The sequence below is a fragment of the Narcine bancroftii genome, chromosome 6, assembly GCF_036971445.1.
Source record: "Narcine bancroftii isolate sNarBan1 chromosome 6, sNarBan1.hap1, whole genome shotgun sequence".
Taxonomy (NCBI): domain Eukaryota; kingdom Metazoa; phylum Chordata; class Chondrichthyes; order Torpediniformes; family Narcinidae; genus Narcine; species Narcine bancroftii.
The window spans coordinates 146,015,980-146,042,135 of NC_091474.1; the positions used below are offsets into that span (position 1 = coordinate 146,015,980).

The following is a 26,156-nucleotide window of genomic DNA, read 5'->3' on the forward strand; positions in this document are numbered from 1 at the left end:
AAAACAGTAATTACACTTCTTATTCAGTTCAGGATAAGAACTGAATTTTCTAAATACCCATTTTTCAATTGGACATCAAGATGTATTTGCTGATTTTCAGAAGATGTGAGAAATATACATATTTTCAGTGTCCTTGTTTTTTAAAAATAAGTAGAATAATTATTCATTTTAGCAATATTTGTCTTGACAAATTATTTAAATAACATAGGGGATGCAATGAGAACTGATTGTACTGTAGTTAAAAATATTTGATTTTTTTGCCAGAACCAAAGAATAAAGTTATTGCTATACCATGTATTGTGGAACAATTTTTTAAATCAACCAATTTATAAACAATTACCATTTAGGATCATTTAATTAAATAATCACTTTATGACAAAATTTACTGGTAAATTTTATTTTTAATTTTTGCAAAAATGCTGAGTCATTTTATACATACAAGTCCAGATCCCCAGGTTAACACAAACTCATTGCTGTCAGTCATCAGATGATCCTTTCTTGTTCTTTTCACGTTGTGATTTCTCGTTGCAGTTCATGACACAAAGATGCCCATGATCCCCAACCACAGGCAGATGGAGTCGACAGTATTCAAATCCATCACCGATCTCGTCACTCAGCCTGTTCTCTTCATTCCTGACATCCAGCAACGTAGTGTGCATGTAGGTTGGATATGTTTACTTATAATATTAAAAATAAAGTATTGAAAGTAGTTTGTGCTGTAGCTGTTTCCATTTTAGAGAAATGTCTGCAGGGTTGCTCGCCGCTCCGGTTAATTGCCCAGCTAATTCACTATTTAACCTTGGATATCTGCTCACCCCTGCGAGGCAAAACCCCCAGTAGCACAGAACCACGCTGATCATCTGTTGGACAGAAATGCTGTGGAGGATGGTGAAGTCAAACCTGACAAACACTTTGAATGGGAGTGACTGCCTCTGACATTCACAAGCATTAAAAAAGTTCTAAAACTGTTTAAAATTAAACATAATTTTACATTTTTTTATAAATAGTAAGAATTAAATATTAGAAAGCACTTAATATTTAAATACATTTACAGTAAAACCCCTGGTATCCAGAATTTAAGCAACTGGCAACCTCAAGCAATCAGCAGGAAAAAAATTGAGGGGGAAAAGCAAGAATAATAGGTAAAAAAAAATGCATAAATTTAAAATTGTAAAAGTAAATGTTCTCTGAAGTAACATATAAACCTATGGTGAAGATGAGAGCAAATATTCAGCCTGCGGAGTGGCTTGGTGTGCTTTGCTCATAGCAGCTATTTGAATAAAGTTGTGTAAAACAACAATGGGGTCGGCAAGGATGCTCACCATTGGGATGACTCTCGAAAGTGTCTCCGTTGCACTAATGGAGCAAACCATCAAATCAGGAATCAGTGGGTCAGGCAGCATCCATGAGTAAAGTTAATGAAGTGTTAAGTTCTGCATGCATAAAATAGGTCACAGCAATGCAGTGGAGGAAGAGTTGGGGAATAGTGACCGAGTAGGATTGAAGCAGAGCTTAATGTGTGTAAGATCCAATCTATTCTACTGCATTCAGTGGAGCCTCTTTCATCTTGGTGAGATCTAATCTAGATTGTGTGACTGCTTTTCTGAACAACTACGCTCTGACTGTGAGTCTAAGCTAGAACTCCAGTTGCCAAGCATTTTAATTCCTTGGCCTCATCCATTGCCAGGGTGAGGTTAAAAACATATTTGAGGAAAAACACAACAGATTCCCCCTGGGCAGTCTTTAACCAAATGACATAAACATTGATTTTACCAATTGAAAATACTGGTTCCACTATTTACGTCTCTTCTTTACCTACTCCCATTCTTACTTTTCTCTCTAACCTTCCTCCTCTCCCTGCCCCCTCCCCATTGGTCTCTGTGCCTACCCTCCACCTCTCCCACCTTCTGTCCAATACCCTGTCCTATGAGTTTCTTACACCCTTCCCAGTTTATTCCCCATCCCTTTATTCCCCTTGATATACTTGATACTATCCATACATATTTTCGTCTTGATAAAGGATCCCAACCTGAAACATTGACTATTTCTGGCCACAGAGGCTGCCTGACCCACCGAGTTCCTCTGCTGGACACCAAGGAGTGCATCATCAGAGTGCTGGTGGAATGACAGCACAGACCTGGAGATGATGATGTGGTCGGGATGTCCCAAACCTCTACAGTGCATGGAGGTGAAAGCCAAACAGCTAGCTTTTTATTAGGAATTTCTGATCATTGCATTCCAGAGCACACAAAGGAAGCCAAAATCTGCCTCCAAAGTATCTTGAACACAGAAATTATTCACACTTCCTTAAAGGAATTTACGAGGTTTATTAATTTTGAATTTGGATGAAAGGACACTAATACCAATACTATAAGTCAGTAAGGTTTTGTTGACAGCTAAGATTTTAATACCATCAGATTAACTAGTGATGATATCCATGACATTTCACAGGGCTTCCCTGTTGGAACAGATGAACTAGAAGGTGAAGGGTAAGTTTGCTGACCTTGGATATTAATTAATATTTTTTGTTTATCATTCACTCTGTCTTATTTTCCATTTTTTTTGTTTGTACCTGAGATTTAATGCAATTCAATAAAGATCTTAATGGAAATTACAATAGTGTAGGTATTTAAAGCAGCTCTATTCAGCCAAAGGACGAAGGGATACTTGAAACGTAATTTTCTCCCTCACTCACTGAAGTCTGGATTTGCCTCTCAAGCCTGTCCCCACCATTCAGTGTGATCATGACTAACCTAAGCAGATCTCAGTTCCTCTCCTGTGCTAGTTTCCCACCATCCTCAAATTTCATGATCTTTTAAAACGTATCCACCTCCACCTTAAATACTTCTGATGGTGTGGTCTCCAGAAATCTCCTGAGATTCACCATGGGGGAAAAAAAATTACATATACCTTGATTTTAAATGAATGGCTTCTTATCTTGCAACAAGGTCCCCTTGTGGGAGACTCTCCCATTCATAAAAATAGCTCAATGTCAAACCTGCCATTGCCCCCTCAGGATCATGCATATCTTAATAAGTTCTCCCCTCATTCTTCTAAATTCCAAAAAAATACAGACTAAGGTTATCTTGCCTCTGTTAATAGGACAACTCTGTTGACCCAGGAATTAGCCTGGTGACAGACTCTCCTTTGGACTGTCTCCAATGCTATTATATAATTTTCTAGATAGGAGGACCAAAGCTGCATGGTATTTGAAATGTGACAATACTGGCACCCTGTACTATTTGAAGAGCTTCCCTACTTTTAAAACTCCAAACCTTTTGCAATAAAATCCATCGTGCTATTTGTTATCTTGACTTCTTATTGGACCTGCCTGTGAGCCCTTTTGTGATTAATGCACAATAATGTTTGGAACCCTCGATACTTCACTCACTTACCATGTCTGTCCATTTTCATGACGATTTCTCTAACCATAGGGCACAAATTTTCTCACATTAAACTCCATTTGCCAAGTTTTTGTCCAATCACTCAATATGACCTGCCAGAAGCTGCTTTATTCACAGTGCAAATCTCCTGTCAGAGGTGCTAATTAACTTTAGTCAGTGTAGGCGAGGTTTATCCCAGCTGATGCATCTTGATGGACCACAGTGTATTTAACACGGAAAAGAGATATACTTAGAACAGGCTGGGCAAAGTGGACACATTACCTGGATTGTAATGTGCAAGTGTATGTTAACCACCATTACAATATCCACATTCTTTCTCAAAGGCTGATCACATCCTCACCTACAATTCTCAATCTGTTAAAGTTACAGAGGCACAGAGAGAGATATAGTTGGCAGTCTTGGATCAGTACTTTTTCCCCACAGAATGATTCTGGGATCCCTAACCGTGTCTAGGGCACAAATTGGTTCACCAACACTACCATCAAAGCCAGTACCTTCCTCTGCCAAGTCACTTATCCTCCTTTAACCTTTAAGTCCATGGAATCAGGATGATCAGAGGCTGGGTGAAGGCATCAAACCAAAGTCTAATGTGGACCTCAGCCACCAGAATTCCTGGCAGGATTTGGTGTAGCACGTGCTTCCCCTTTAGACTTGTCACCATAAAAATCAATGCACTGAACTTATCAATCCCAATCCTTTCAAAGTGTACCGTAACCAAAGTGTACATTCTGATATGAATTCATGATTTGACATTCAGCCAAATCAGCCAGTGAAAGTTTTGATCACCCTTTTGCATTACCATAGAACATTACAGTACAGAAAAGGGGCCTTTGGCCCTTCTAGGCTGTGCCGAATTATTTTATTGCCTTGTCCCACTGACCTACACCTGGACGAATCCCTCCATACCTCTCCTGTCCATATTTTTCTTTACATGACAAAATTGAGCTTGCATTAACCAATTCAGCTGGCAGCTGTTCCACACTCCCACCACCCTGTGCATGAAGTTCCCCCTGATGTTCCCTGTAAACTTTTCCCCTTTCACCCTTAACCCACTTCCTCTAGTTTATATGTCACCTAACTTCAGTGGAAAATGTCTGCTTGCATTTTATCTATACCCATCATCATTTTGTAAACCTCTATAAAATCTCCCCTCATTCTCTTGTGGTCCAGGTAATAATGTCCTAACCTGTTTAATCTTTCCCTGTAACTCACTTCTTCAAGTCCTGGCTACACCCTTGTAAATCTCCTCTTATTGATATCCTTCCTGTAGTTAGGTGACCAAAACTACACACAATACTGCAAATTTGGCCTCACCAATGTCTTATACAACTTCAACTTAACATCTTAATGACTAGATTAAATATTTTGATTTATGAAGCCTATGTGCCAAAAGCTCTCTTTACATCCTTATCTACCTGTCACGTAACGTTCAGGGAATTGTGTGTCTGTATTCCCAGATCCCTCTGTTCTCCCACACTCCTCAGTGCCCTACCATTTATAGAGTACGTCCAACCTTGGCTTGTCCTTCCAAAATGCAACACCTCACGCTTGTACACAATGATTAATGCAACTTTGACAGCCTCTGAGGATGCATTACCAGGAAAGTAACACTTGGTTTTCATTCCTAATTGAATACTAATGAACCACTGCATTTACCTTCTAAAGAATAAACAAGATTATTCTTGCAGATCAGGAATAAAAAGACTGCCATTCTCACCAGAAGAAGATTTTGGATCCCCAAGTAAAATTCTCAGGATAGAAGAGCCAAAGAAAGGTAAATGTTCCTGGCGAAATAGAACCATTCTGAGAGCCTGTCTTAATAATTCCATCAAAAATATCATTGGGTAATAATGCAAGAAGCCATATATTCAATAAATTTTACAGAGCTCAAAGTGAACTGAAAAGAAAATATTTTTCTTGAAAATGAACATGATAATAGCTTCCTAATAACTGTTTTCATTTAGATGTCACTTATACTGTTTCATGTGGGTAGAAGGTGGTTTAATTGATTTATTAAATTAAAGAGCTTTTTATGAATAGTGATCCATTGACTAATTTCCCTTGAGTAAGTTCTATCATTTGGTTGATGTAAGCTCCACATACATTTTTCATGCAGTAGACAAATTAAGAGAGAGAATATTATGAAGGACTGGCTTTTAGATGGTTGTGATGCATGAACCCGAGCTTAGTGAGAATGAAACAACTGCTGCCTCTACTGTCGATAATTTTCCCTGGCTTGTATTTGTATGGCTTATTCTTGCTGCTGTACTTAAATAAACAAAAATATTAACTATTCTCCAGCCTTCTGGTATCTCACCTTTGCCTGATGATGATGTAAGTCTCCACAAATGGCTCCAACAATCTCCTCCTTGCTTCACATAGGATTCTGGGATGGATTATACCTGGCCCTGGGGATTCATCCACCATTTTGTATCCCAAAGCCTCTAACACCTCCATCTTCTTACTATCTACATGCACTTTACCACCATTCTCAATGATATTTTGGCTATGGCCCCTTTAGGACTCTGTTCAAAGTTAATGGCCTCTCTTCCTCGTGAAGCAATCAAGTTTAGTTGATTTCTTCTGTACTTCTCTCCTACTGACGACATAAAAACCAAAATATATTTTATGATTTCAAGCCTGTGGTCTTTCTTAAATGTGCTGCAGCCCCCAGGGGGGCCAAATGGACCCCGCTGAGAATAGCTGCCATAGACAATCAACGTATCCCTCCCTGAACTCGCTATCCTCCATTTCCTTCCCCTAGGACCTGGCCCACAACCCCTAGCTCCACATGTAGATTACGGAATGGATCCAAGGGGGACCCACCTTAGTCCTGAAGCAGGGTTCTGACCTGAAATGTCAACAGTTCATTTTTCTCCATGGATGCTGTCTGACCTGCTGATTTCCTCCAGCAGTTTGTTTTTTTTACTTACAGAATGTCTTGCGGTTCTCCTTAATCTTACTGGTCAAATGTATTTCATAGTCCCTTTTGTCCTCCTAATTCCTTTACATTCTCTCTTTCACTCTCTATTTTCCTCAAGAGACTCATGTGATTGCAGTTGCCTAATTTGAGGAAAAATAAATGCTTGTGATAAGGAGTGTTTCTGATTTTAGTGTCAATAAAGAATGCAGTACAGAAACAGGCCTTGCAGCCAGCTCAGTGAGTCTGCAACCACTCTCAACCTTTTATTTACAATAACTCCACATCAATCCATTAAAAAAAATTCTCCCCACATTCTCATAACTCCTTGTCCCCAGATTATATCACTCATCAACACCTAGGGGCAAGTTATAGTGGCCAATTACTTTCCCAACCTGAAGGTCTTTTTGCAATGGGAGAAGATAATGACACTGAGTTTATTGTCATACACATTGTACAATGTGCATATGCATTGAAATTCTTTCTGTAGCTCAACAGGTACTTGTCAAGAAAAATTATAATGGTAAACACTGAATTAAATTTTAAAAGGACAATAAATACATAATAAATAAATATTCACAATAATCCTAATGCAATAAAAGTGATTTGTAATAGTTCAGGCAGTCCTTTTGTGATGTCAGAGCAGTCGATGATGAATGTATCACGGGAGCTTCAAGAGTCTGATAGCTGTTGGAAAGAAACTATTCTTGAACCTCTAGGTGCTGGTTTTCAGGCTTCTGCACCTTTCACCCAATGGTAACTGGAGCACCTGGTGGAAGCCCCTTTGTCACAGGAAAAAACATGAAAACTCCACACAGACAGCACCAAATTCAGAAATGAACCTGGGCTCAGATGCTGTGAGTAGTGGTTCTACTGGCTATGCCACTGTGCCACCCCTTTCAATTTGATTGCCCCATTAACCTGAAATGTTTTGACTCTAGTCCCTTTTAAACTGCAGCATCTGGGTAGCCTTCCTGGGACCCAGGTGCAATTACTGAGGCAAAGGTGCTGGAAGCACTTTGAAATTGCCAACCCAGCGAGTTAAGGGAGATCCTGCCCCCGTGATGATGCGTCACATACTCACCGGAAGTACTGCTGGATGTTCGGATGCTGGCTGCCTGGTGAAGCGTGCATGCAAGCACTAACGTCACCAGAATAAGCAGGTCGGCCATTTTTGTTTTCAAATCGCCCAGGTAAGTTTAACTGGGTTCCCTTACCATCTCTGAGGTAGGTCAGAGACTAGTTTGATGCCTACGGGGTTGACCGGGTCAGACCCTTTCTAACTGCTGCGTAACTGGGGCACTAACTGGGCAAATTGCCTGGTTAACTCTGTTTTACATAGCAGTTTGAAAGGGCATAATAAATTCATGGAGTATTGTTATGATCTTGATCAAGGTTTCTCACTGAGATGAACTGTGGTCATGATCATTCTGGATTAATATTGCCTCTCCCCATCACTGTGAGTCCTTTCAACATTCTCTTTTTGTTATGGATCATAGGGCATCATTCAGTCCTGCAGTTCCACTGGGAAACTGTATTACTTGTAATTTAGAGAATAAAACTAATTTTGAACTAAAGATCACAAAAGCTCATAAGGATATGATAAATTTGAAAAGTGCAAGGTTAGTTTAAGCAACTGAGCCAGAGGGTTCATGTGATCTAGTGTAGATTTTGTTTTTAAAGAACACCTTTGATTTTATTTTAAAATTAGGGTTGTGCGCTCAGGATTCCATAATGGATAAGGGATGGCACATTATTGCAGAAACCTTTCCAAAATCACATGATGAACTCACAAATCACCTGAATAAACCTTGATATGGAAGTAGGATCAAACCCCCTTTGTGCAATTGTTGCAACTTGGTCAATATTAGTAGTTGGCAGCAGGATTGTCGACAGAAATGTTTTGGCATTTTTGGAAATGTGTATCTGAACTGTATTCTCACAAGCACTAATGATGACAAGGAAGAATGGATCCAGAAACATGGACAGTGGAAAGTTCCAAAAGATATGATCTTCACACAGTTTCAGAAAATTATTTGTTAGATTAATATTAGTTTCTAACTTGTGTAGAGTATCAACGATGACTTTATTAAAGTTCCTTGTGTAATATCTGTGAAATCGGGAATTGTTTGTTGTTTATACAGTATATAATGATACGTTTACCATGCTTGAATCCTAATAAGTTACATAAATATGTGCTTTTATAATCTATTTATAAGAAGCTAATTTAACATGTAACAGAATCATTTGCAAATATCTGTGAGCTCTGTGTTTTGCTTTATATTTAAACTCGTGTCTATTTTCAGTTTTGCTTTATGTCAGGAAGGAATGTGAAGAGGTGTTTGACGCATTGATGTTGAAAGCTCCTTCTCTGAAAGGCCTAATGGCAGCAGTAAGTTTTTTCTCATTCCTTACACTTGCATCGATATTCACCAATTTTCAGTTTAAATTTTGCCAGGACCATGCCACACTCGATCTCTTTACAGCCTTCATGCACACACAGACCAAAGATGAGTTGAAAGCAGCTGCCTTTGACCTAGAATGGTAAAACTTAAGTCAAGGGGAAAATGCTCCACTGGTTGGAGTTACACTTAGCACAAACTACAGTGTGGAGGTCAATTGTTAAATCTATGCATGTTGGCTGAGCAAGCCCACTCCTCACTCATGTTTCCTTCACGTATAACCCCACATTCCCAAGAACTGCTCCCAGATTCTACCACTCACCCACACACAAGGGCAATTTAAATTGGCTAATTAGCCTGCTAATTTCCATGTCTTTGGAGAGAAACCAGATCACCTCGAGGAAACCCATGCAGTCACATGGGGAATCTGCAAACTCCACACAGACAGCATCTGAGTCCAGGATTGTACCGGGATGCTGGTCTTGGAGGTAAAAGCTCTACCTCAGCAGCTTCAATACTTGTAGTCCCTCCATCAAAAGGTCAGAAACGTCAATGTTTGGAGTTGATTAAGCAATGTTCAATTCTTTTCACAACCCCACAGATATTGCACTCTATGACTCTATGAAGTAGCAATTACTACTTTTTAAAGGATTCTCTGACCTCTCGTTCTAGATTTCAGAAAAATATGAAGTACCTCTTGAGAAAATCGCAAAAGTCTACAAAAAATGCAAGAAGGGGTGAGTGTGTAATGGTATCAGGTTGGTTACGGTTGTTTTGGGGTAATACATTCAGCAATGTTAATTAATTAAATATACTTGCATTTCCCCCACTATAACTTTGATCTTCATCCAGTATCACAGAATTGGAAATGAATACGAGATCATCTCATATCTGGCTCCACCATTTTAAGATTACCTTCCTAACCTGAATTATGTTAAACTAGGGTTATCTTGGAGGCATGAGATATTTCTGGGCACTTTTAGTTATGTCAAGCTATATTTCAAAGCCCCCTTTCTACGCCACCTCTAAATATGAACCTGTGGTTTCTCTAAAATTGAGTCATTGCTGAGATGCTTTTAATTCTTATGAACCACTCCCTCAACCCCAGTACAGTCCCCATTTCTCACTTCTCCTTCAGCTCCTCTCCTATTTCAGGACAGGCTTAGCATTCTGCAGTGTTTCACCAATTGGTTCCTGCCTATCTTTGCCAATCTTACCAATTCCATACAATCTATCCTTTCTCCTCAATCTCTTCCTCCTTTACAGCTTTATTCATTAACTTTCACATTTGCCATCAGTGTTAAATACTGCTTCTCTCCCGTTTGCTTTTCAAGAAGTTCCCACACACAGGACAGTGAGGAAGGATATCTTAAGTTTACAACAGGACCTAGATCAGTTGGGAAGGTGGGCCAAGGAGTGGCAATGAAATTTAACTCTGAGGAATGTGAAATATGAGTGTGCAAGTCAAACCAGGGGTAGGACTTGCATGGTGAATAGTAGGGCCTTGGAGAGTGTATAGATTGAAGAGATCAAGTGGTACATGTGCATAGTTCCTCAAAAGTGGCAATTCAGGTGGACAAGATGCTGAAGAAAGCATTTGGTATGCTTGGCCTCATTAGACAGTATATAAAATACAAAAGTTGGGGCTTCATAACTCACCTGTATGAAGCATTGGTGAGACTACACTTAGAGTATTGTGTGCAGTTTTAGTTTCCTAACGAAAGGAAGTACATTAATAAATAGGAAGGGGTGAAGAGGAGATTCATCAGGATGTTGCTGGGACGAGAAGGCTTGTGTTATAGGGCAAGGTTAGATAGGCTGGGCCTTTATTTCCTTCAAGCAAAGGAGGCTGAGGGGTATTGCAAGGGTTTATATAATCACAAGGGGCATAAATAAAGTTTTTTTTTACCAACGTAGTCAATTCTAGACCTAAAGGGCACAGGTTTCAGGTGAGAGTGGAAAGTTTTAAGAGCAACCTGAGAGGCAACCTTTTCATCACAGGGTGGTCTGTATCTAGACAAGCTACCAGAGGAAACTGAAAAATAAGGCAAATTTTGACATTCAAAAGATATTTGGACAGATACTTGCATAGGGAAGGTTTAGAGCTGTAGGTCATAAACGTTTTTGGGCTGCCGCCCCCTTGGTCTCCAGGCTATATCCCAAGCGCACCACCCCCCACATACAATGGTGCTGGGGGGGTGAATGGCAGTGCTAAGGGGGGGGTGAGTGGCAGCACTGAGGGGGGGAGGGTGAGAGGCAGCGCTGAGGGGGGTGTCATGAGGCTGCTGAGTGGAAAGGGGGGTTAGTGACAGAGGTAATAACGCTAGTACAACATGGCAGCCACCGAGACCAACTCTCACAAGAACACCTCGTTGCTGTTTATTTTGCTCACTACTGCCACCCCAAATCTGGCCAGAAACTTTGCAGCAGACTGAATAATAACAAGACTGAAGGTTTGGAATGCACCCTTTCTCCTCATTGCCCCCTAACCGCCCCTTTTTCCTCACCTCCCCCTTGGATTTTTCTACCGCCCACAGGGGACAGCAGTGCCCACTTTGGGAATCACTAGTTTAGAGGGACATGGACCAGACTGTAAAGTTGATCGGCATACATGTGTTGGACTGAAAGACCTATTCCACGCTGGAGGATTCTGCTCTTTACCCACAATTCCCACTCCTACTGAACATGCTGTTGCTTGCCAGTTTGATTCAAGATTTTAAAGACATTTATTGTCCTTACGATGTTCTAAGATCACCTTGCCATTTAAAATCTGAAAATGTTGAAATCCCATAACACTATAGTAATATTATCAAAAGGGCAGAGATTGACATGCTGTCATTCTGTTGTTAGCATCTTAGTGAACATGGATGACAACATTGTGAAGCATTACTCCAATGAAGACACATTCCAACTAAACATTGAAGAAGTTTCAGGTTCCTTCAAGCTCACTCTTGCTGAGATATGAAGAGAATCGACAGGTGGCTCACTCAGTGCTAAGCCATTATTGACCAAGCCAATGCCACACATACAACGTGAGAGCAAAGGAATGAAAGAAAAAAAAAATATATAAGTACATCAGTCATCACAAGCCTCCAAACTGGAAGTGCGCACTACACCAGCAAAAATTACATTGGTGACATAGTCGTGAAGCAGCTAGTACTGCTACCACCCAGATATAATATCTGAACTTTGATTCTGACCTCTGAGGTGTTTCTTCTGGTGTCCTGCTTCCTAAAGGTGTCCTGGAAGATTAATTGGCTAATGTCAATAATCAGATGTGTAGGTAGGTAGCAGGAGTGTTGGGAGTTGTGTACTTGTGACAGATAAAAATGTTACGAGGAAATAGGTGGAAATCTGTATAGATGGGAATGCTTTGAGAGCTAACATCCACTCCATGGGCCAAACTGCCCACATCATGTTGTATGATATCACTTAATAAAGTAATACCAAATATTTACAGTCAATTGTCCCAAACCGATGACCCTTGCATTAATTCCAATAAATTGTCTTTTTTTCATTCCTTTGGCCTCCTGAGTTCAGTATTGATTTAAACACATTGAGAGCAATATACATATCATCCACATACTGTAACCAAAGAAAAACATCAATAAAAAAGCTCTTGTCAATTGTGTATATATTATGTATAGATTATAAAGTGCAAAGCAATGTCTTTCTAAACTGGAGTGGAACTTGGGATTCAGATGATAGTTGATGTTTATGCTGTGTTACAGTCTTGTAATAGACAGCCCATTAACTATGTATCCTATATTTTTTTATTATGGAAGTCAAGTAATATCTTTAATCTCAATTCACATCATGCCTTAAATTCAGATTTTAGAAATTTACCTTGCCTTTTGATAATTAAAAAAAAACTGCAGGAATTAACATTTGAAACTGACCACTTGAAGAATGTCCTTTGTTATTTTCAAAGCAATTGCAGAAAGACTCCTTTAAATAGGTGTTGGACTGCCTTTACTACAGGAGAAAACAGCGAATGGCTGATAATGCCATAGAATTAACAGTGTGTGTGTAAAAAATAAGTGAAATACATTAACGCAGAACCATACAACTTTGGACTATCTTTTATCATAGTAATTTTCAAGGTTTACTAAGAATTAGGGTCTGGGTAGGGGCGGGCAACCTTTTTCCATACATGGGCCAAATGGCATGTCAGTGATTGAATGGGGATTAACACTGATGCTACCATAAATAAATAAATGGAATGAATTCAATGATGCAATTCAGGTCAGGGAAGGCATCTTCTAATCTGGAAATGCACCATAAATCCCGAGTTCATTATTAAAATGACAATAAAAACAAAGTCAAAAAGAACAAAAATTAGTTACAATGAAAACAAAATAACTACCCCCAAAACAGTAAGAGGGAGACTAATGTCACACAAAGAGGGTGAGCCTCACACAAAGAGTGGGGGCTTTTCAGAGAGATGAAATAACAGAGCAAGAGGGATTTGAGCACAGATAGGGAGTGCAACACACAAAGAGAGGGATTCACACACAGAGAGGAAGTCCAACCCAGGGAGAGGAAATGCAACACTTTGAGAGAGAGTCCAACACAGAGGCAGGTGATTGCAGAGAAGTGAGGAGTCACACAGAAAGATGATATCACACCCACACACACACACACACACACAGAAACAGAGAGAGAAAGAACATGGAGATAAGTTGAAAGGGCATTACAGAAAGAGGTGATGTTGCAATGAGAGGTGGAATCTCACAGACACGGATCTCTCACAGAAGAGATGGGTCTCACACAGAAAGTTCTCTCAAGGTGTTTTCATGCTGGGCCTCTGCTGGCTGCAGAGGCGGATAAAAACTTTAAACTTACCTGTTCATGGAACAGCCCTAAAAGGCTGCTCTAGTGCTGCTGTTATGCAAAACAGCGCCTCGGTGCATCGTCCAGAGCCACTGTTGGCGGGGCTCCTGTTGCTGTGGCACCGCTCATCATAAATACGTGGCAGAGCAATGGCCATCTTCGCTACCGATAATCCCCCATGCACCGGGAACTGTTCTGGGAAATGCAGCTGTGGGGGATTATCAGTAGGGAAGACGGCCATTGCTCTGCCACGTATTAAGCCACTGGTGCTGACGAGCAGCCCTGAAGGCCAAAGTAGTCCAGTGAGGTACCGGAGGCAGGAGCGGCCAGCGGGGCTGTCACAGCCCGCACCGGCCGCCCTCTAATGGCCTCCGTCCTGAGGGGGTCATGGAGGGAGAAGGATGAGTGAAATGGGTCGTGGACTGATAACATCACTGCAACATCATCAGCCCGCCCCAAGCCAACTGCTTACAGCAGCAGTACATTCATGCAGGGTGGCGGAGAGCAGCACTCCGCCGCTGACCCTTCCCCCAAGAGGGATCGCAGTCAGTGCCTTGGATCCAGACAGGGCACATTCATGGTGGTAAGTTTCCCGATGCAAGGGTGGAGAATCTATTCCTTTACCCTTGGGCTTTTTGACTGTATGAAAGGGTCTACAGACAGTGGGATAATGTCACTGTGAAAAGGGAAAGGGTGGGGGGGGGGTGTCTCCAGTACACTAAGTCGAATACATTGGGATTTGGCCCGCAGGCCGCAAGTTGCCCATCCATGGTCTGGGTCTTTAAGTTTGTAGAGCACGTCGAAAGAATCAAAGGCTTGTTGATCCAAACCAAGGTTTTTAACTAGACGACTGGAGCGTATCACATGTAGATTGACCAGTCCAGAATGACCTGGTCTGGCTAGGAGCAATCCTTTAAGACCTGCCAGTAGGCGTGGCTACACTCTCAGCCAATCACAGTCATTCTACACCTCAATCTGTACATCTACACATTGGTGATAGAATCTGTACTATCACAAAGTTTTACACATGAATTGTTTTAATTTTATTAAAACAAAACACTCGACTGCAAAACAATGCTTCTTTAGGAAAAACAGTTAAAGCAAGTTTAAAGCTATTTTGGGTGTCCTGCGAATCTATAAAGGGTTATTAAAAATGCAATGTTCTTTTCCAGTATCTTGACAATTTTAGGCCAGGTTTGCATTTCTTTTGAAACAAATAGTTACCTGAGATGATGCCTCATTCTGAAAGTGACTAATTATAAGCAAGTCCCTGCAATCACAAGTAACAGTTTATTTCAGTGCAACCTATAAACAGCTTTACAGTCTTTAAACTGTATGAAGGAATCCTTATTGTTCTTAATAATAAGTAAAAACAAAGTTGTGGGAAGAACTCCGCAGCCTCCATAGGAGGTAAATATATATTACCAATGTTTTGGGCCCGAGCCCTTCTTCAAGGCCATACCTTGAAGAAGGGTTCAGGTCCGAAGTCAGTACTACATATATATCTTTACCTCCTATGGATGCTACAAGACCTGCCGAGTTTTCATGTGTTGTTCTTGTTCAATAAAGTAGGAATTGAAAATTTGCATCATAGGCTAACCTATAGCAGATGATTTGAATTTACATTTCAACCCAATAGATTCAATAATAATAAATATTTTCAAAGTTTGTTCATACATTTTAAGGCTTGTCCACTTTAAAGATTAATTGCACATCTGACCATGTCTACTGAAATGTCCAAATATCTGCCCGTTTACAAAGTGCTGATGGAATCCGGAGTTATAAACACCTGTTTTAATTGAGTATTAGTTATTTTTCTAATTGAAAACCAATGTCAGATTCCACTGATTGGACAATGCAGGTGGGAACTAAGCCACTGACCAAGGGCTGCCAGTCTGGGAGATGCATCTGGTGTCAATTGTCACTTGCATTGTGGTATTTCAGTCCCTAGGTGGAGGCTGTAGCATAACAATGAATTTCCCTGCTTTGAGTTTCAATGGCACCATTCATTCCACCTGGGGCATACTTTGGGTGACTGTACACTGAATAGACCACATACTACACAGGCTACCCCTGTTTAAGTAGGTAAGAGAATGGTTTCCAATGGGTTCACCTTGTGGGGATCAGAGCTGGTATCTGCCCAAGTGTGTTCCATAACTGATATGTGAGGACCGAGACATTTCAGGTGATGGACTGTGTGCACAAAGGAATTCTTGGCATTCACTTTGCCTTTTTTAATGCTCACTGATGTGCATAGTTCAGACAGAAACTTCATTTTCAAGACTCCATTAATGCACCAGGGTATATCCAAGGCATGGTATGGCTGAGTCTTGGTGTTATTAATGGTCCTTGCAAGAAACGGTTGCTATAGTTATAACAAGCTTCTCTGTCTTCACAACCGTTAGACTATGCCGTGTAATAGTAACCATATAAGCCAGATGTCTCCCTGGTCAAAAAACACAAATGGATGTTGATTTGGGAAGGGTGTCATTCAACCACAATGGTTCTAGTGGGTGAATTAATGCTGTAAATCATTGCTTGGGCTCTTGCAAGAACAGTGGCTAAAGTAGCAAATGGACAATTTCTTTATTAATGGGGCTACATCTGATATTAACCTTTGAGAAGAGAACATTGGACAGAAAGAGAATATTTGCTGAATAATTAACACTTTCATTGGGGGGGAAAAAAACCCTTCGATGGAACACTCTTTGTCATCAGTATTTGACAAAGAATTAAAAAGTCAATTTTCAAACTTTTAACCAAACAAAAGACCAAAGCTTAAATTAAATTTGTTCTGTATTTTTAAACATGTTCTTCATCTGCAAAGTCTGGTAAATGATGCCCTGACCTTTAATAGCCCAGGAAAGGAATATTTGTGGGTATGTACAGTTACACATTGGGAAACAAAATCACATATTTGAATGTATATTTTTGGTAAGAGGTCAAAGTGTAGTTAAATATTATTAATATCGTCAAGATAATTCTAATCCAGTTTGTTACAGAATAAAATGGAAAAGGGTTTTTGCAACTACTCTTATTGTATCATTGAAAATGTTTTACTGATTTTGTGCTGATGTTTGAAAAAAATGTATTCAAATCTTATTGTATACCAAAGGGAATAAATTTTGTATGGACATTTCCATAGTGAGTCACACAGTTGCTCACAATTTTTAAACCATGTAAATATCTAATTAAACTGGAGAAAATCTTGTGATATCAAACAAGGGTGATCATTGTCCCAGCAATCTAACATTGCAATCTAACATTTGTACTAATGTAATTCATTCATTATTTCATAGGAAAAGTTCCAGTTCATCTTGAAGAATTAATATGGACAAAAAGAAAGCCTATATGCTTCATTTCCACAACAATGTTGTCTTGGGTAAACTTATACCTCTCATTTTGTTCATTTTAGATTGGTCACAGTGTTTTAGCTACCGAAAGAAAATAGACACACACACCGAGAGCAGTTCAGTTTATACAAATGTTTATTACTAATTCAAAAGCTGATTTCACACTACAATATGCAAGCCCTTCCCAACTATACTTATCAACGCTTGGACTGGTCCCAACTGCCGAAGCGAGGCAACAACTGCACACTTGTAGTAGGTTGTCAGGGCGCTGGTAGCAGCTTCTCCACCTCCCCCGACCGGGACGTTGCTCGGACTCTGGCTGTTCTTCCTTCTTGACAAGGGGTGTTCCCACCCCTCGGAGAGTCTAAACTTCAGCAGCAGGACCACAGACTTTTATACCCCAAAAACAATTAATCATGCACCCACTCCCTCTAACATTTGTCAGTCAAAATCAAAGCTGAGCATACTATTCTACAATTTAGAAGATTAATTATTATGGAGCAGGATGCTATGATATCCTGGTTTATCTCGTAGATACAAGGACTCATTAAAACTTCTTGAGCAAGACAGGTTGTGACCAATACGTCAATTTCAGAGTGTTGTATTTGACAACTGCTTTCCCTGGGCCTCACGGTGGAATTCCATTTCAAAGTGTATCTTCAGATAAGTCCCCATGGCTGAGTTTAATTACATCTGCTAGTTCTGAAAGTAAGGTGACCTGCGTGTGGACCCAGTGTCGTCAGTTCCACATAAGCAAAAAGCATCTGAGTACATGGTTTTAATCCTCCATTACATTCCACCCCTTGGTCACAATCTGTCATTTGCGAGGCCTAACCAGTATTTGAGTACAGAGGGAGCGAAAAAAGAGAAATCAAAACAACAATTACAAAGATAAGCAATGACGCGAGCAACCAACGGAGGATATTGTGGCCCACTCCCCCAAATGTAGCAGTTAGCCATGAGAAAGGATTCCAACCAAGGCTCAAATTATCCTTGTTGGCCACAATACCCAGATACTGGAGCTCACGAACAGATTTTGAAACATGCTGAACAATAACATATTTATATAAGCTGCACTTGAGGCTGGTGACCGAGGACTTCCTTGGTGTAATGCATCGGACCGTGTTTCCCACTGGGAACTCCCTTGGAACGTCCTCGACATTACAAATCCAATTGCTGGCATCAAAGCAGCTGTTAAGCCAGATCACCAGGAGTGTAAAATGGAGAACCTGGAACAAAGAAGCCTGACACATGTCACTCACGATACCATAAGCGTTCAGTGTTTAAACAGACTAAATCATCCTGTCCCTCAATAGCTACCCACCGAGTGTTACCCTGGGCAGGTGTCACTATTTCCCCTTTTACAGGAGGGCCACTACCTGGTGGTGCCACCCATACCTTTTGTCCAACATTCTCTAGTTCGGGGATGGGGGGCAATGACTGTTTTTCCTCTGGAATAGGCTGTAATTCAGGAGCGTGAAGAAGTCGGTGGAAAGGTGTACCTCCTTTTAAAGGGCGATGATTCAAATTGTCGACTGCCTGCTGCAGCACATGGCACCATCCCTTCTGGGTCCCCAGTGATGTTAACAAATGAATTTGTTCCTTCAGTAAGCCGTTCATTTGTTCAACTAACCCGGCAGCCTGCGGGTAATAAGGAATATGGTGGACCCATAAAATACCGTTGTCATTTGCCCAATCACAGATTGCTTTCCCGGAGAAGTGCGAGCCATTATCAGAGTGAATCTCCTCTGGAACATCATAACGATAAATCAAATGGTTTTGTCCTTGGATAGTGCTAGCTTGGTCAGCCGTCTTGGTGGGAAAAGTAAAAACCAGGCCCGAAAAGGTGTCAACCATTACTAGGACGTAATATTTACCCATGCAGTCTAGCATGGGGCCTATGTAATCAATTTGCCAGACCGCAGCTGAGTGAGCACCCCGTTTTATTCGGCCATGCGGACCAGGTGGTACGGTATGGAACTTCACAAGCTGACATTCTGGGCATGTACATATGACCATGCGGACATCATCCTTATGGATGGATAAAGCATGTGTACGGGACCACATAGCTGATCCCTTCTCCCCCAAATGACCACTCTGTTCATGTGCCCATCGAGCCAGGGGGACGGTATCAGCACAGCTGATAGTGGCAAGCTGATCTGCTACTGCATTATGTTGAGCCATGTTAGTCGCCATATTGGTATGGGCATCAACGTGATAAACGGTTATCTCACGATGGTGGGAAGCATCCCACAACAGCTGCCACAACTCTTTGCCCCATACTGGGCGGTCATGTATCATCCAGTTGTTCTTTTGCAAATCAGGCATCCATACCACAAGTCCATTAGCCAAAGCCCAGGAATCAGTAAACAGGCGAAGAGGGTGATCATGGGGATCTAGTGGTAAAGTGACTGCCTTCAACTCAGCATACTGACTGGAGCCACCATCCCCCTCCTCCGATAACTGAGTTCCTGACCTAGGATGGTAAGCCACCTGTTTGTGTATGCGGCCCACCCCTTCAGGCCCTCTGGTCGCACGACTCTGAATATACCACTTCCATTTAACAATAGAAGACTGCTGAGCCCGCCGGATCTTTAGATTAGCATCATTAGCCAGGACCCAATTCATTATAGGAAGTGCAGGTCGCAATTGAACATCTGCATCACCTGTCATTCTTTCAGTCTCTAGCAGGGCCCAGTAACAGGCTAGTAACTGTTGTTCAAAAACAGAATAACGAGTGGCAGCCTCAGGCATGGTACGTGACCAGAATCCTAGTGGGACTCGGCGACCCTCTTGTTTCTGCCAGAGGCTCCAGGAGGCCACATCATCAATATAATGGTGAATTGAGAGGGAAGGCGATACTGGAAGGTGGGTGAAGGTATACTGGCGCCCCTTCCAGGTAAAGGCGAACTGATCCTGTGAGTCCTCAGCTATAAGAATACTGAAGAAGGCCTTAGCGAGATCAATGACAGCATACCATGTTCCTGAGTTCCCAGTAGCAATGTTTTCAATAAGAGTGACAATGTCCGGAACTGCTGAAGCAAGTGGTGGGGCATGTTTGTTCAAAAAACGATAATCAACTGTCATTCTCCAGGAGCCGTCCAGCTTCTGGACCGGCCAAACAGGGCTATTGAAGGGCGACGTTGCAGGCCTCACTACCCCTTCTTCTTTCAAAGCATCAATGGTGGCGGTAATCTCCTCCTGCCCTCCAGGGAGGCGATATTGCGGAATGCATACAGGTTTTGAGGGGGGTGGCACCACCACGAGATCCCACTTGGCCTGACCCACCACTAATCTTTTTGTAATAGTCCGAATTCCGAATGCAAACCCCCCTTGGCTAGTATTAAGGGCTGTACCGGCCAACATATTAATACCCAGAATACACTCGTCAGTGGCAGCTACCAACGCATGTAACCATATGGGGGAAGGGCCATCACCCACCGTGGCACGGACTTTTATTTCCTTTGCCAGGGTGATTGCCCCTCCCATTCCTTCTATTCGAAATGTGGGTCCGTTCCAGAGGTCGGGGTTACCAGGAATCACCGAGTGCTCTGCACCGGTGTCAACCAAAGCCAAGTATTGGCGATCATTACCCCCACCCCAGTGAATTGTTAATGGTATGTAGGGCCGCGGATCCCCGTGTGTGCGCCGTGTCTTGATGGAATAGACACGGGAATCCTGCCCACACCTTCAGGCTTCAGAAGGGTTCGGGGGTTTCCAGGACCACATGCTATTGTTATCCTTAAGAGCCTGTTTAACCCATTGTTGTACCTCATCACGGGTAACTGGGGCAGGAGAAGCTGACTCGATAGAAGCAGCAGTGGGAGCAGAAGGCACAGCTGGGCCGGGAGGACCCAGCATCTGGGGATGATGTTCCCCTGCCTTCCTCTTATAAAGGGCATACAAGACTGCAGTAGGTTTCCCATCAATATCACTTTTAGGTACGCCTAACTTTAACAAAGTTAGAAAAAGCTCTTTTCTGGTCAGTCCATTATTAACAGCAGCCCCTCTCCTTTCATCCTGTCTGTCTGCTTGGACAGTCCGCTGCCTTACGGGGCGGGCTTGAACAGCGGAGGGAGAGGGGAGTATGCCAGGCACATGCCGGGGGGTATCTGCATTATTACCATTATCATCATACCAGATATTCCCGTCCCAATCATCAATTACATCAGGATCATTGCCATTCCTTATCATGGCACGAATACGGTGTGGATCAGGTTCTACCCCTTGCTTTTCCTTATTCGCACAGAGCTGTTGCCGGAGTTTAATATTACGGCAAATTGTTTGAACATGCTTATCCTCCCATTCTTTGGCTCGATCCTGACTGGTGCTAACAATTTCGCTCATCATCGAGCAGCGCTGTCGCAGAGTCTCTACTTCCTCCTCTAGTTGTTTTCTCTTATGTTCAGACTTTACCTGCTGCTGAACTAATTCAACTTCACGCTGAACGGAGTGGCGTAAGGCTGTGGCCAGCAGCCAAAAACCGTCTGTCAGCGTCCCCCGTTTTTTTGGAAATTTACTTTCTCGGAGGAGAGTGGCAACCCGCTCTCCCAGAGGCACACTTAAGGGTTCTAACCTTTCATCCCAACTGATGGGTGGTCCCAACAAAGACAGGGTATTAGCCAGCATGCCAAACCCATCATCTTTGGAAGTCCATCCCGGAATCAAAAACTGCTCAGGGCTCACCTCTTTCTTTCGGCGAAACATCTTGAGACCAACCCTGCTCGCAGCACCAATTGTCTTGGGTAAACTTATACCTCTCATTTTGTTCATTTTAGATTGGTCACAGTGTTTTAGCTACCGAAAGAAAATAGACACACACACCGAGAGCAGTTCAGTTTATACAAATGTTTATTACTAATTCAAAAGCTGATTTCACACTACAATATGCAAGCCCTTCCCAACTATACTTATCAACGCTTGGACTGGTCCCAACTGCCGAAGCGAGGCAACAACTGCACACTTGTAGTAGGTTGTCAGGGCGCTGGTAGCAGCTTCTCCACCTCCCCCGACCGGGACGTTGCTCGGACTCTGGCTGTTCTTCCTTCTTGACAAGGGGTGTTCCCACCCCTCGGAGAGTCTAAACTTCAGCAGCAGGACCACAGACTTTTATACCCCAAAAACAATTAATCATGCACCCACTCCCTCTAACATTTGTCAGTCAAAATCAAAGCTGAGCATACTATTCTACAATTTAGAAGATTAATTATTATGGAGCAGGATGCTATGATATCCTGGTTTATCTCGTAGATACAAGGACTCATTAAAACTTCTTGAGCAAGACAGGTTGTGACCAATACGTCAATTTCAGAGTGTTGTATTTGACAACTGCTTTCCCTGGGCCTCACGGTGGAATTCCATTTCAAAGTGTATCTTCAGATAAGTCCCCATGGCTGAGTTTAATTACATCTGCTAGTTCTGAAAGTAAGGTGACCTGCGTGTGGACCCAGTGTCGTCAGTTCCACATAAGCAAAAAGCATCTGAGTACATGGTTTTAATCCTCCATTACAAATGTGTGATATGCTTTTTCAAAGAGATTTAAGAACATAAAATATTCTTGTATCAAAACCTAAGGGTGCATGATATATCAGTGATCTCTGCATCCATCCCACCAATGACACCCGTGGTATTTTTTAAAATGCTTGCAGTGTGCACGTTGGCTGCTAATTTTCTTACAACATTCACTACATTTCAAGGATACTTAAATGGGCTGATGTGAGGTTACTAAAAATGGCACATGGATGCGAGTCTTCATTTGTCATATTTAAATAGAGTTCATGCCAAACATAACAGTGACAAAGCAAAACCTCTGAGGAAACTCAGCTGCATTTCAAATATATATTTCCTTGTAAAACGGGATTGTGACACTTCAATGACACAAAATATTTTAGTATTGTTTCTAATGTTAAACAAAGGGTACAAGGCATTAGGCCATAACTACAGTACAGTGGATTTTGAGAGCCATCAGGCATGTAAACACCAGGATGATGCTTGGAAAGGAAAATCAGGAATGAGTGCAGGTCGAGTACCCCTTATCCGAAGATCTGAAAACCGAAAAGATCCAAAAACCAGATTTATTTTTAGTGCCGACATTATGCCAAAAGTAGAAAAAAAGTTCAACACCGGTCTTACCCACGTGGGGCTCTGATGTTCTGTTGGCGCTAGATGGATTACAATAACAGTAAAAAAAATCTTTGCTGCTGGCTGGGAAGATGTCAAACAGAGCTGGGTCCAAGTCTTCAGCACCAGCTGCAGCTGGTGTCGGCGACAGCAACTCCATTCTCAACATTGGGTGCGGCTCTGTCGGCATCAAAGAAGTCACCTCAATCTCCTGGGCAGGAGAGGGGACCTTAGTTGGGGATCAGCATGTAGGTGTCAGGACCAGTAGCGACGGTGGGGAGGTGTTGGGGACCTGCGGTGGCGGGGAGGTGGTCTTCTTTTGTAATTAGAGGTCAAGTTTTTTTTTGGCAAGTACCAAACATTATTTCATGTGAATTTTCCACTTGTGGCCTCATGTTGGTGTTTAACTCCTTTCAGGTATTCTTCTGATGCTACTGCGCTGCTTCGTCCCAAGCAGTTTGGATATGGGGTATTTGACCTGTACTGACATACACACAAATACAATGTACATATGCACTGAAATTCTTACTTGCAGCAGTAAACAAGTATTTTTAAAAAACCATGATTCCAACAGTATACATTAAATTACCACAGTAATGAAAAGAGATAATAAATTATAAATACAGTTATAGTTAGTACAAGAAAAGAAAATGGCTTTTAAGTAGTGTAGACAGATCTTTTGTGGTGGCAGAGTAGTTTATGATTAGGGTAGTAAGGGAAGGTTCAAGAGCCTGATAGCCATTGGAAAAAAGTAACATACTTGAACCTAGAGGTGCTGGAGTTCAAGCTTCTGTACCTGCTTCCCTAAGGTAGCAGTGAGAAGATATTGTGACCAGAGAGATGGAGATCCTTTGTGATGTTGGCTGCCTTCTTGAAAGAATAGATGGGAGTTCAGAACCTGTGATGGACTTGGCTATGTTTGTTACTTTCTGCAGCCTTGGACACTTGAAGTACCAACTCAGTATTCTTTCCACGGTTCAGATGTAGAAGTTTGATATAACATGTCAAATCTCCTCAGACCTCTTCAGAATTAGTGACATTGATGTGCCTTCTTTGTGGCTGCCCCATTTTGCTGGCTTCAGGAGAGATCCTCCAATATATGGACTCCCACTAACCCTCTCCACTGCTGTGCCATCAATGCAGGCAGGTGTGTGCTCCCTCTGCCTCCCCTTCTACAATAAACTCTTTGGGTCTTGCTGACATCGAAAACAAGATTGTTGTTTTCTGTGACTCAAGTCACTGGAACTAATTCCATGGAATTAGAGATGGTAAAAGCAAACATTCATCAGATGTTTTACAAAGATAAGATTCTCTTTAGTGTGCACGCTTACATCAAAATTTCAAGCTTCGTTAAAGGCTAATGGAAATGTACACGGCAACCTATAAACATTGAGATCAGTGACAAAACTGAAAAGACAATACTGGTGCTACATCTATCCAAAAACAGACTGAAGTGCCAGTTGATGAAGAAGACAAAGACGATGTGGTCAAACAATAATCATGGCTTTTATTAGCAGAAACTCATGGTACAATAATGAAAGACAATGGGTGCATATACAGTTATACCCAAGGGGAGTGTCTTTAAAAGTAGAGATAATGCACAGCCAATGTTAGTACAGCAAGGCTCGCCCGAGGGGGGACAGGCAGCTTGGCAGAGATTCACCACACAGACCAAGCCCAGAATTTTTAAAACCAGCTAACTTGCTAATTGCAGCAGTATTTTTGAGGACTACTGTATGGGGCACACAATGATTACTTTTTCCTGAGTTCCAGATGCACAGGAGATACCTGGATTATACAAGAAAATGGTTTGGGAGCCTGTGTTGCACACAGAAAGAACCAAAGTTCAATTTTATGTGCCAACATTTAGGCCCTGGAGCCTCTTTACTTACCTTGGATGACATGCTGAATATATGCACAACACATGGAAGCCATGTTGGGTTTTTGTGGACTACATTTTCACACAAATTCAACAGATTTTGAGCCCTTTGTGATGAATTACATTGTATAGCTATCCATTTAGTTAGAAGGTAAGTATTCTAATATCAGGAAAGATAAATCATTGAATAGAACCGTAGAATTTGTTTTAGTTATTGATTTAAATTGTTGCAGATGAAATAGCGGGAGTAGGCCTTTTGCCTTTTTTTCCACCTGTTCCATCATTCAATGATATTACGGCTGATTTGCTCTGCAGTACTTTCCTGAACTAACATTATGTCCCTGCTTTGAATATAGTCAGTGACCGAGCTGCCACAGCCCCCCCTTAGGTAAACCATTCCAAAGATTTTTGACCTGTTGGGCTAAGATTATTTTTTCTCCTTGCAGACTCTTTATTTTGAGACTGTGATCCTAGCTAGGGGAAGCATCATCCCTCCACCTTCTCTGTCAAGCACTGTAGGAACTTTAATGAGATCAACTGATCACTATGCACATCTCTGTGCTGTTAAATTACTCCTCATGTGACATCTGGCTCATCTTACCCCCCATCCCCTCAATGGGGAATCAATTTTGATGAAGCTTTGGTGCACTCTCTTTATCATAGGTTTCTCTTCTGATGTAGGGAACCCAAAACCGTACACAGTATTCAGGTGTGGACTCACCAGGCCCTAGATATACAGTAAGATGTCACTATTCATATCATCCCAAAATGTTCCCTCCTAATTTCTTCCTCTTTTTGTTAACTTTCAGCAAATCATACCCAAAGACTTAATGGAGTTCCTTAACACCCACACTTCAAACTGCCACCACTCTAGAAAACATTAGCCTTTACAGCGCCAGCGATCGGGACCTGACTGGAGTTTGTACATTCTTCCCATGTCTGCATGGGTTTTCCCCGGGGGCTCCAGTTTCCTCCCACCGTTCAAAACATTCCAGGAGTGGAGGTTAATTGGGTGGCATGGACTCATGGGCCAAAATGGTCTGTTATTGTGCTGTATGTCTAAATTAAAAAAAACAAAAACATTGTTTTACTACTTTTCCTGCCAAAGTGGATGACCACATTTCTACAGATTATTTTTACATCTGTCATGTCCTTACCCATCACTATTTATATCCTCTAAAGTCTCAGAAATGTCCTCACGGCCCCACACTGCCTTTCAGCTTTGTATCATCTGTAACCTTAGGC

General features: G+C 41.8%; 1 protein-coding gene across 5 annotated transcripts in view; it reads left to right on the forward strand.

Moving 5' to 3' along the window:
• Nucleotides 1–26,156, forward strand: part of grhl1 (grainyhead-like transcription factor 1) — a 157,289-nt gene that overhangs the window by 129,010 nt on the left and 2,123 nt on the right. For 4 of the 5 annotated variants that reach the window (XM_069886278.1, XM_069886281.1, XM_069886279.1 and 1 more), the window contains 6 exons: nt 532–659; nt 2,452–2,489; nt 5,093–5,178; nt 8,631–8,716; nt 9,399–9,463; nt 11,577–12,352. In XM_069886278.1, coding sequence (XP_069742379.1) covers nt 532–659; nt 2,452–2,489; nt 5,093–5,178; nt 8,631–8,716; nt 9,399–9,463; nt 11,577–11,691 — 518 coding nt within the window. In that variant the 3' untranslated portion in view covers nt 11,692–12,352. Of the gene's footprint in view, nt 1–531; nt 660–2,451; nt 2,490–5,092; nt 5,179–8,630; nt 8,717–9,398; nt 9,464–11,576; nt 12,353–26,156 lie in introns of those variants that run through there. The other variant, XM_069886280.1, reaches the window with a different exon arrangement.